Source organism: Syngnathus typhle, linkage group LG6, assembly GCF_033458585.1.
Source record: "Syngnathus typhle isolate RoL2023-S1 ecotype Sweden linkage group LG6, RoL_Styp_1.0, whole genome shotgun sequence".
Taxonomy (NCBI): Eukaryota; Metazoa; Chordata; class Actinopteri; order Syngnathiformes; family Syngnathidae; genus Syngnathus; species Syngnathus typhle.
In genome coordinates this window covers 119,555-130,441 of record NC_083743.1, presented here as the reverse complement: position 1 = coordinate 130,441, position 10,887 = coordinate 119,555, and the positions used below count along the sequence as shown (strand labels likewise).

At 41.4% G+C, this 10,887-nt stretch overlaps 2 protein-coding genes and 1 long non-coding RNA gene across 3 annotated transcripts; 2 read left to right on the top strand and 1 right to left on the bottom strand.

Annotated features, from left to right (window-relative positions):
• Positions 1-234: 234 nt before the first annotated feature.
• On the bottom strand, positions 235-927 carry LOC133156112 (uncharacterized). The gene is made up of 3 exons (XR_009714784.1): positions 604-927; positions 434-527; positions 235-358 (listed from the first exon to the last, which is right to left on the bottom strand). It is a non-coding gene; the product is annotated as an uncharacterized LOC133156112 (long non-coding RNA).
• A 346-nt stretch (positions 928-1,273) lies between these two features.
• LOC133156111 (uncharacterized) lies at positions 1,274-3,194 on the top strand. The gene is made up of 9 exons (XM_061281891.1): positions 1,274-1,427; positions 1,493-1,858; positions 1,973-2,008; positions 2,095-2,208; positions 2,287-2,317; positions 2,395-2,435; positions 2,503-2,553; positions 2,629-2,738; positions 2,846-3,194. The coding sequence occupies exons 1-9, from the start codon at positions 1,379-1,381 to the stop codon at positions 2,975-2,977; spliced, it is 930 nt and encodes a 309-aa protein (XP_061137875.1). The 5' UTR covers positions 1,274-1,378; the 3' UTR covers positions 2,978-3,194.
• A 106-nt stretch (positions 3,195-3,300) lies between these two features.
• On the top strand, positions 3,301-10,699 carry LOC133155302 (neurofilament medium polypeptide-like). Its single transcript, XM_061280514.1, has 8 exons — positions 3,301-4,022; positions 4,117-4,187; positions 4,328-4,365; positions 5,310-6,308; positions 6,405-6,480; positions 6,923-7,042; positions 9,971-10,129; positions 10,407-10,699. Exons 1-8 carry the CDS (start codon positions 3,869-3,871, stop codon positions 10,449-10,451), a joined length of 1,662 nt encoding a protein of 553 aa, XP_061136498.1. The 5' UTR covers positions 3,301-3,868; the 3' UTR covers positions 10,452-10,699.
• The last annotated feature ends 188 nt before the right edge of the window (positions 10,700-10,887 follow it).

Below are 10,887 nucleotides of genomic sequence, written 5' to 3'. Positions count from 1 at the left end.
TAGTCATAGTTTCCTTCCGAGGGCCATTATGACTGTCAACCCAAACATTGTATAAGCTATGAAACAAACCGACAAATAACTCGTTTTCAAATTAGACTAATAAAAACAGTTCAAATATTAAAACCAACAATGGAAAAAAAGGATTAAAAGTGAACACAATTTGCAATTTTAGTAATTGATTCATTTGATGCACAATTTTTCCGCCGGCCACATAAACTGATGTGGCGGGCCGTATCTGGCCCCCGGGCCTTGAGTTTGACACCAGTTTACCTTGCAGTCAGTGCTTCTGCTTTTCCCCGTATACGGATTGAATGTTCCCAAGCCACATCTCTGAGCCGCTGATTCATTTCCAGGACAACTGTGGAACAGCCATACATCATCAAATCAATATTTTACCTGCATTTTTTTTTCTTTGATTTTATTGGGGGCTTACAAATGACCCGAGGGGCACTCCAAGCAATATTGGTGGGAGAAGTAGGTTCCTTCTGGACACTCAACAAATTCATTTGAGAATTGATCTGTGCTGGCTTCAAATGATTAGACACAAATATAACATATGAGATTTGACTTACAAAAAGAGATGAAGTAACATATCGTTCTTACCAGACGTCAATCCGAGTTGGACGCACATCACAAAAATCAATAAATCTAAAAACCACAATAGATGCATTTTCAATAAACATCCAATAAGGCCTAATAGGCTTTGTTAATTCCGAATTGTTTGGTCTGAACCTGCGTGACTGTTTAATGTATGAAAGTGAGAAGCTCTCAGTCGCTGAAAGTGAAACGAGAACACGATTGCCGAGGGAGTGCCGAAGTTGATAATGGTGTTCGGTGATGGAGTGTAACTGGATTCTTCTTCTTCATAATGCATGACTATGTGGGAAAGAGAACTTCGTATCTACGTTTGTAATTATTCATGCAGCCTGTGCTATTCGTGAGGTGCTGACAATGAGGCGAATGGAACGCACGAAAATACAAAAATGATGTGCTTGTTTCAAACATGCACATTTAGGATTTAAAGATTAACATCCTGTTTGAAATGATCATCAGTCGCATTTTCTAAAGACATGTACCACATCTTCATCTATTGCATCATTTATCCAACGCTTTTTTTTCCCAACAATTTTCTCGCGCCTTTAAATATCAATGATTGGGTTTACAGTTGGCATATCATCTTTGACGACAAGCTTGTCATCTCTCAACTGAACTTTCCGTAGCGATGCGCCAGCTGCGACAAAATGGAAAGTTATTTTCTTACAGTCGTAGGTACGCCACTTCCTGTGGTTAGATGGGGGCTTGGCAGTATATTTCCAAAACTCTGTAAACGAGCTGAGTTCATTTTAAAGGCAGCACTCGACAAGATTTCACTTGAACAATGCTGATCATATTCCATTTAACATTGCTTTATCTATGGATAACCAAAGGTAACATTGATTTGATTTTTCTGTAATTATATCATCATCTAACAAATAATTTTCTATTTCTACAGATACGGTGTGCTGCAATGTGCCCTTTGAATCCAAGCTTGTTACATTGGGGCAATCCCTCACACTAAAATGCCATTACAACTGTTCTAAAGAATTTCTTCGGGGTTGTTGGAGCAAAGAACCCGAGAGCTTTGAGTGCCTCGGGGACCGAAACCGCACCTCTTGCGTAGTAACTCTTCATCTACCCAGAGTTTCCACACAGGATCTGAAATTTAACTACACTTGTTACACACAAGCAACAGATGAACCGGATCTTAACACCAAAACACATCAAGTTGTAGCTCTTTATGTAAATGGTAGTCAACGCTATAATAATATTGAAGCTAGGACAAGTACCCGAACCTGGAAAGTTGCTCCAACTAATAATAGTAAGTAGAAAAAATCTGGCACTCTGTATTTTACATATTGTCTGATTCATGAAATGCATTTATTGACATTACACATTTTCTTTTGCCACCACAAACTGTGATTTTCATTCATAGTGCCTGCTACTGTTAAGCCAATGGATTCAAGCGGAGGTGAGAAACCACTTGTTATATAAATACACAATAGTAAATATATTCATTAGCAATGAGATATGATTTTTTTTTCTTCTCTCTGGAAGTATGGAGATTTACAGAAACTCAAGTTTTGGCAACTTTTTCCGTCGCTATGTGTATGGCGGTGATGGCTTTGGTCGTTTATTTGTGTTTGAATCGCAAACAATGCCGGAGGAATGGTAAGTATGATGGGAGAAGTATAATCTGTCCAATTTATTTGAAATTTGAATACTATTCAATTGTTTGACATGTTTCAGAGTGTGATGATGACGAAGATGATATACCCAGGTCAGGGTTAATTTTTGATATAATATATCCATTATTAGGACTTTGTGATTTCTCATTTTTGTTTACTCCAATTTCAGTTCGCCGACACATTCCCGAGCGATTTTCTCACCCACAAATGGTAATATGAAAAAAAATGAATGCACCAAATGAAAATCTGCTATTTACCATTTCATTATCCCGTCCAGATTCATCGGCATCCCAAAATGAACAACGGACCTTAAGGGTTACCTCTCAAGGTGAAATTGTCCCTGCAAGATACTTTTGACAGACGATGAACTTGTGTTTAAATAAAATATTCTTTAAATTTACAGACAATGAGAGTCAAAGTGAGGTTCCATATGCCGAAATCATGATTTCAATCAGAGGTGTCAGCACACCAGAACTCACTCAGGCCTATTTGGCAACAGAAGACTTACAACGGGTAAGCGAAGGGACTATCTAACACTATTAGTGTGGATTTTTATGTGCAGGTTGTTTTTTTAATGCTCTATTTACTCTAATACTCACACTCTTGCTCTGCTGTTTCAGTGGCGAGGCTGCGAATCAATGGGTCACATAGAGGCCTCGCGCTCAGCTGAAAGACTTCACCTCCCGCAGCCCAGAGAGGTCAGACGCAAACTGAGCACCAACTCGGAGTACGCAGTCATCACACACGCCTGACTTGAGAAGATATTAGCAGCCATCATCTGCAAGGAGAGACAGAAAATATGGGGTCTATGTATTCTGTCTGATGGATCGATGGATAGAGAATTATCTTTTGAATCACTATAATCTAAATAATGCCAACATGTTAGTATAAATGCAATGTGGCTGTCTGTATTCATGTTAATCCTTTGCAACCTGAAAAAAAAAAAGTTTCCTGAGATAGGCAAAAATACATTTTCAGTGTGTGTGTGTGTGTGTGTGTGTGTGTGTAACACGCCAAAACGGACTTCTAAAGGAATGTAAAGGAGCATTTGGATCAATACTACATTGTCCTAAAGGTTAGACACATGTTTCCTCAATTTAGAAGTTTTATTTTGACTTTTAAATGTATTTCTAATTTGGGGAAAAATATCGCGATGTAGTGAAGCCGCGATAAACGAAACGCGAAGTAGCGAGGTATCACTGTATATTATATAGAATTATAATATAGAATTATGTTATTTTAATGAGAGTTACCACTAGAAAATGACGCCGACGTTTGGAAAGGCCCATACAGCAAAATCAAACTACTTTTTTTTTTTCTATAAGATCTGGGCCTTGTCCGTCGTTACAAACGTTGCCTAGCAACAGGTAACAACAACAACAGCGTCTCCACACACCGTTAGCATAAACGTTCAGCTACTGAAGGTAGGTCACAGCGGTTTGTCTAAGTCGTCAACCTTAATACACATAAGTATATTTTAAACGTATTAAATTCTCAACAGAAAAGGAGACAGATTGTCAGACATTTCAATGACAAGTATGACTTTAGAGTGCTAGCTGGTTAGCGGCAGAGCCTCACGGACAAAGTTTCCGCGAGTTAACTTCCCTAAAAAAAAGAGATTCTTGCTTCAACGAGTTGTCAACATGTCAGTGCCTTTCTGCAACACCCAACTGAGAATCCCACGGGGATTCGGTGCCATTCTGGAAGGACTAGTCCGAGAAATCCTTCGAGATCAACCTGCAGATATTCCCAAATATGCTGCCCTCTACTTCAAGCGTCTTCTCGGCCAACGAGAAAGTAATCATCTTTGCATTTGTTCATTTGCTGTGGCGTGTCACCATAGCAGCACAATGAAGTGATTTGAAATTGCTTACCTGTTTTTGGCTTGCAGACAGTGGCGTGGATCCAATTCAGTGGGCTGCCAGCTTGGAAGAGCGATTTGACAACGACCGTTCATTTCAGGCCAGTTGGTGCTCATTCAACGTCGACTGTGATTGATGTCACCTTCCATCTTGCTTATTAGACTTCTCTTGTGTGTGTGCCAGTGCTGCTGCAATTCTTTTACAATAGCTCTGACGTTGTATTATATTGTTCTTCTGCAGGATGGTCCTCAAGCGGGGCCTGAAACAGGAGTTTCTGAGTAAGTTTATTTTTTGTATTGTTATTGTTGTTGTTTTTTCATGCAATTGTGCATTTTCTGCCTTGTGCTACTTTTGATGGCTCTGCAATGACTGAATGATCTAATTTGATTTAATCGAATTGACAGTATGTAGACGAGTGCCAATTTATTTTTAAAATAAAGATAAATTTAACTGTCGGATTTGTTTATGACTAAACAACTGAGTTCATTGAAAGTTGATTAGAAAAAAAAAGGGCTTTGAAATGAAGCGTTGCAATCACGTTATCACAGCGTGACTCACTCATCCAAGCGTATTGTTAAGATATTCATAATAATTCATCAAATGTACCCGTTGAAAATTCAAACTCCACACAGAGGGGCTGAGGCTGTGATTTGAACACTGCCAAATCTCAGAACTGCAAGAAAGAATTGCTAACCACTCGAGCACCACGCTGCCTTTGATATCTGTGTGAAATAAATTTTGTCAGGAACAACTTGGCTTGCGTGGGTGTCCCCCTCCAGGTACTCCAGCTTCCTCCTACAATTTGAGAATACACATTAGGTTAATTGAAGTCGAACTCAGCCATGAGTGTGAATGTTAGTCTAAATGGTTGAGTCTCAAACTAAAAGTTGTTTTTCTTCCAGGCTCAAACTGTTGCCATCATACAGTATTATACAATTATGCACTCAAAAAAAACGTTGACTGCCTAAATAGATGTAAATGTTAATTTCAACTAGTTATAATAAACTGTACTTGAATGAATTACGTTTATTAAATCCAAGTAAATTGGAACCAATTTAGTAATTTAATTAAGTTAACCAAGATAAATTAAGTTTACTCAACCCAAATACATTATGAGACAAAGACAATTAATATATTTAGTGCTTAAAAATTAATTGTGTGGAATTTAAGTAACATTTTAATATTCAGACAAACACAAGTGTCAATCTCCATTTGTTTCCAGAGAAGAAAGACCTGAGCTACAAACCGAAGAAGTGTCCGCTCAGTCCTCAGAGTCCATACGACCTCAAGACTCCGTAGCAACAACTGATCAGACTGATGCTCAAAACGAGCAAGATCAGGATGTACCTCCGTCCGAGACACAAACTGGAGTCTCAGGAGGAGACGAGAGCACAGAAGCTGGAGAGTCGAAGAAAGTGGCTGAGGGGGATGCGAAGGAAGTGGCTCAGGAGGAGGCGATAGAAGTGGCTGGGGAAGAGGTTCAGGAGAAGGCGATAGAAGTGGCTCAGGAGGAGGCTCAAGAAAATTCTCAGGAGGAAGATCAGGGGGTGGCTGAGGGAGCTCAGTCGGCTAAAGGGGTTTCTGAGGAGGACACTGAAGGGAAAGCCAAGAAGAATGCTGAGGAAGTGGCTCAGGAGGAGTCTATAGAAGTGACTCAGGAAGAGGCTCAGGAAGAGGCTCAAGAGAAGGCTGAGGAGTTGGCTGAAGTGAGTGTCGAGGAAGACGCAGAAGGGAGCGCGAAGGACACTGAAGGGACCACTGAGGGGGAAGCTGCCGACCTTAGAAAACCGGAGGCAACCGTGGAGAATGTCACGGTTGCTGATAATCAAGATGGTAATTCACAGGCTGCTGATGAAGAGAGCGCTAAAGGCGAGACAGAAGAAGCTGAAGAAGTTCAAGATCAGGCTGAAAAGCCAAATGAGGTGGAAGGAGCCGTAACCGAGGCTCCTAATGAAGAAGATGGCCAATCAGCTGATACAGAAGGAAATGTGGACATCAGTGCTGAACCCACAGAAAATTCCTCAGTTGAGGTGGGCTCAATGCAAGCCGAGCCAAGTGATGATCAGCGAGAAGGTCTAGAGGAGGTTTCAGAAACGTTGACACAGGAAGCGCAAGTCAGTGAGGAGCCTGAAAAGGAAGGAGAACAAAATGATACCAACAATGAAGAAATTGAAGGTATTTTTGACGGTTTGGACACAATCATGAATACATTAGAGTTTTTGTGGGTCATTAAAAAACATTAAAAGTCATTCTATGGAGTTTTTGAACATTAAGTCTTAAAAGGCATTAAACACGATATCCAAAAACTTCGTTCCAGGTCAAGCGGCCGATGCACATCTCGAGGAGGCCGTGCCAGCGGATGCACCCGAACCCAGCGATTAGAAGGAATTGAGGTAATATTTTATGCATGCTCTAAATAAAGACAATCGACATCACCAAAAAAGCAAATGCAATTGTATCTGATTAATCGATGGCATAATTGATAGAATAATCGTGTCTAAAAATAGTGAAGGCGCATTGGAACCAGTTGTTATCGGGGATGTTGTATTAATTTAACAATATGTGTCTCGTTTATCAGCGCTTTGGGAGCGAGGATTCAGTCAGCTGTTGCTGGAGAGCTTGTGTGTTAATTAAAAGAGTCACTTTGTTATGCATTGGATTAATCACACTAAACAACTCGGAGCCTCCACAGGCAGGATCATTTAATGAATGTCTTTTAAATAGCATCTTTCGATGAATGTGTCCGTGTACTGTGGAGAGTAAAATGTATTGATGATGAATTTTTTTTTTTTTAGATAATTAGTAACTGCACCTCTTTCTGTTTTTTTCCTCCAGCTTTGTCTTCTTAAGGGTCATGTGATCATGAAAGTCAGCCCGGATTGTGCCCAGGTGTCAATACCGTCTTCTTCCTCCTGCGACCGGACGCGTTCCTCCCGTCGAGAAAATCATGGCATGGTGAGACCCACATGCTTTTTTTTTTTTTTGTACGCTGAGTGGTTCCGCTCAAGAGGTTAGTAACCCACATGGCTTGCAGTTTTTCTCTGTTTCTCATATGCTGTGTGACTGAGTCATCCTATTTCGAATTCATTCGCTGCGTTGCAAGTTCTAACAGGCTTTTTGGTTATCAACCAGACACAACATTAGCTCCACAAACTTCTGTCAAACCGTTCAGAAGAACTTTCATCAAGAGCCACATTTGATTTTTAAGGTGTTATTAAAATGTAAAAAATATGTTAAGGTTGAGCTTTATAATAAATGTTAGGGTTAGGGTTAGGTTTAGCGTTATAATAAATAATGCTAATTTTAATTGTATGTTCATCATCATTATTTATTCAGCAGATTAATATCCTAATACTAAAAAAATAGAATGTGATCAACGCCTCCCGATTTGAGCCCTTTTTCGCGGTCACATATAAACCGTAATTCTCTTAGTCCCTAATGGCTCCGAGTTGTGTTGAGTGCCGCCGCTGCGCCCACAGATTGCAACTTGATTGAGACGTCCATCATCATCTGGAGTCGGCGTTTTAGCCTTATTTCGCCGCCGTCGCACTTGGCCCGCCTCGTCTGATTCGCCCGGACCGGCGAGCGTGCGTCTTCAATCGGTAGAGTAGGAAGAGTGGCTGAGGACGTTGCCATGGTAACGCCTCACTACTCATCCTGCGTTCTAGTCGTGGAATTAATAGGAGATCGTGATTGTTGCCAGGCACGGTGTGTAATAGTAAAAAAAAAAAAAAGACTTTGATAGCCCTTGTTTGACTTTTTCCGTCCATACTCCTAAAATGGATCATCCCTTTAACTCGTCGTTAACTCTTCATATTAGCTTCCCGACCATCGATGGCGGCAAAGTGAATTCAAGTCGTCAGAGACAACTCAAGCGTGCGTCTCAGTTAACGTGGGACTCATTTAACAAAGCGGCGGTGGGAGAGAATGAACACGAGAGATGCAAGTGGGATTAATGGCTGTTTCTCTGCCCCTGCATCTTGTCTCCGAGGCTGGCAGCGGCGTGTGGGCGGCCTCGCCAGCTGGGATCAGAGGGATGGAGAAGGCTGTTAGCTTTAATACATTTATAACACCGCCCGGCGCAACTCCGCTGCTTTTATTTTTTGCACTGTTACTAGCTGGAATTGGAAGTTTCAAATGATGATTTGATATTTTGAAATCAGGGTTGGGTTGTTTTTCTATCAACGCACGACATCTGTGTAACTTTATATTGTCGTGTGAGAAATGCAAACGCAGTAACCTTAACGAGGCTGAAAAGACGGAACGCATACTGACATGTTTGTAGGAGGTCTCTCTTTTCCACCCGCCTCACACACACACTCCCTCCCTCTATATGTGTGTGTGTGTCTCTCCCTCCCTTCCTCTGTGTGTGAGCGAATGTTACTGAGCATGCAATGATTTATTAGTAAGAGCCAGCGAGGCATCTGTATATAAGCACGACACATTCGCACCACCCGAAGACCGAGGTCATCTCTGAGAGTTTTAATATGGACTGCCGCAACGTGAGTAATATTTTTATGATAATTTTCTTACTTTTTAATTTTTTTGTAAACATTTGTTTGTTGCTGAGGTATGCGATAATCAAACCGATGACCCGACTATGCGGTTTTCATCATTGATTGATTTGGATTACGGTATTTAAAAAAAAAAACAATGTCACATGATGTGGCTAAGCAACAATCCTTCTCCCAGACCTGGCAACCGAGTGAGTTGATGATAATGAACGCTGGCTTGCACAGGTGGGTGGTCACCCTCCTACATCGAAGGGTGTTACACCAGAGACACGATGGTGGGCTCACTGTTTTGTCTGAAATGTCAATACGACCCCCCCGAGCCCCCCGAGCAATGCTCGGGGTGTTTGCGCCACAGAATTAGAATGGATGTTTACATAAGTTGTCAGCAGCGACATGCAGCTGACACTTTTCTGAATTTTTCTTCCGCCCACCACTTTTCCTTCGGGACACTTCTGGGATGACTGTGATGGATGCTGGTGTCTTTTTTTTTCAGGGTCATCCTCTTAAAATGGTTTCAACAAATGTGTCCTACTGAAAGGTGTTTTAATACTAATAATATTTGGGACGATTTGTAACTGTCAAGCACAAGAATGTTTTTTTTTTTTTTTTTTACAAACCACGCAGAAGAAGGCCTGCTACTTCCACAAAAAAAAAAAAAAAAAATCGCACAGCAGGCAAGGAAAGTACCCAGAAGGCTTCACTAGAACTCGACTCGATTAGGCGGCTCCTTTGGAGAGGGATAAACCTTTCTGTTGTTGAGCGTCGTAATCTCACACTCGATATCTTCGAACAACAGTACGGGGAAAAGCTCGATAACTCTCGGAAGCGATCGCCGGCTCCAGCTTTTGTTGATGCTGAGAAACGAACACTTCTCAAACTGGCATTGAATTGCAGTCTGGGAAAACAAGGCGCCAATTGCGTAACGTCAATGTCAGTCGGTGAGTGACGCGCAAAGGGAATGATATGCTGACAAAAATTGCAACGCCTCAACTGTCATATCTGTCTGAATGATACATGAAAGGAAGTCGAAGATACAAAAGAGTATTGTGACTTTTGGGACACCCTGCTTTTTAGTTCTATTATTTATCTGTGAGAGAGGCAAAATATGAGAAACACTTTTAGAATGATGACGCACAGCTACAATGCCCTCTAAAAGCCACGATCAATATAATGATGTGGATAATGTTGTTTTGGAATCATACAACAAAGCCACTTAAAATTCTGTATACAAGCCAACTCAGTCATACGATGAGAAGAAGTGGAGAGAAAAATTAGAGCTGGGTTACTGACCTCCCTCCGTGCACATTTTTCGCTATCATAATAAAAAAAATCAGGCGTTTAATGTACCGTCATGCTATGGCTCTCTCAGCAGGAGGAACGCAGCAGACCCCAGGAGGAGGAGGACATCATGGACATCCCGCTGGATGACCCCGAGGCCAACAGGGCAGCCGCCAAGATCCAGGCGGGCTTCCGTGGCCACATGACCCGTAAGAAGATGAAGCCGGAGGACAAAGCAGAAGGAGAGGAGGTGACAAAATAATACTCCTAAAGATGCTATGTGGCTTAGTGATGCTAATTATGCGAACAGCCAAAAAAAACTAAACAATTCAACGGACATCTTCTTTTTAAGCCATCCAATTTTGAATTCCTAATAATGTTAGCGTAATCTTATTCACATGACATGGACCAATAGACGATTTAGAATCCATACATAATTAATTACACCAATTAGAGCCCACCCTCTGTTATGTTATGTGTGATTAAGGCATACGCATAACCGAGTGACTCATTTAATTACCCCATAGGCGCTCCAGCAGCAGCCGACTGAATCGTCATTCTCTAAGCGCTGATAAATGAACCTGCTTCTCAACACATTGTTCAATCACCAGAGAGATGTTAACGTTGTCATTTAGTCGAATTGAAATGGTAATTGAGGAGACAGCCGCTCTTTAGAAGACGCTGTTAAAAATGAAAAAGGGTTGCACTTGTTTCTGTGGTTGCTAACAAAGATACGTGGTGGTTATTTTTGTTTTGATTTGCAAGACAAGAAATAAATATAAACAACACAACAATTGTCAAAGTTGTAATGTCATTATCCTGTATAAGCAATGGAGATCCTGATGCCGGGTCCTGACTGTTGTTTGTGTCTATGCACCAAACGGCAACCCACCCTTTTTGGAGCCCCTGGAGGAAGTGCTGGAGAGCGCTCCTTCTGGGGACTCCATCGTTCTACTGGGTGACTTCAATGCTCACGTGGGCAATGACAGTGAGACCTGGAAGGGCGTG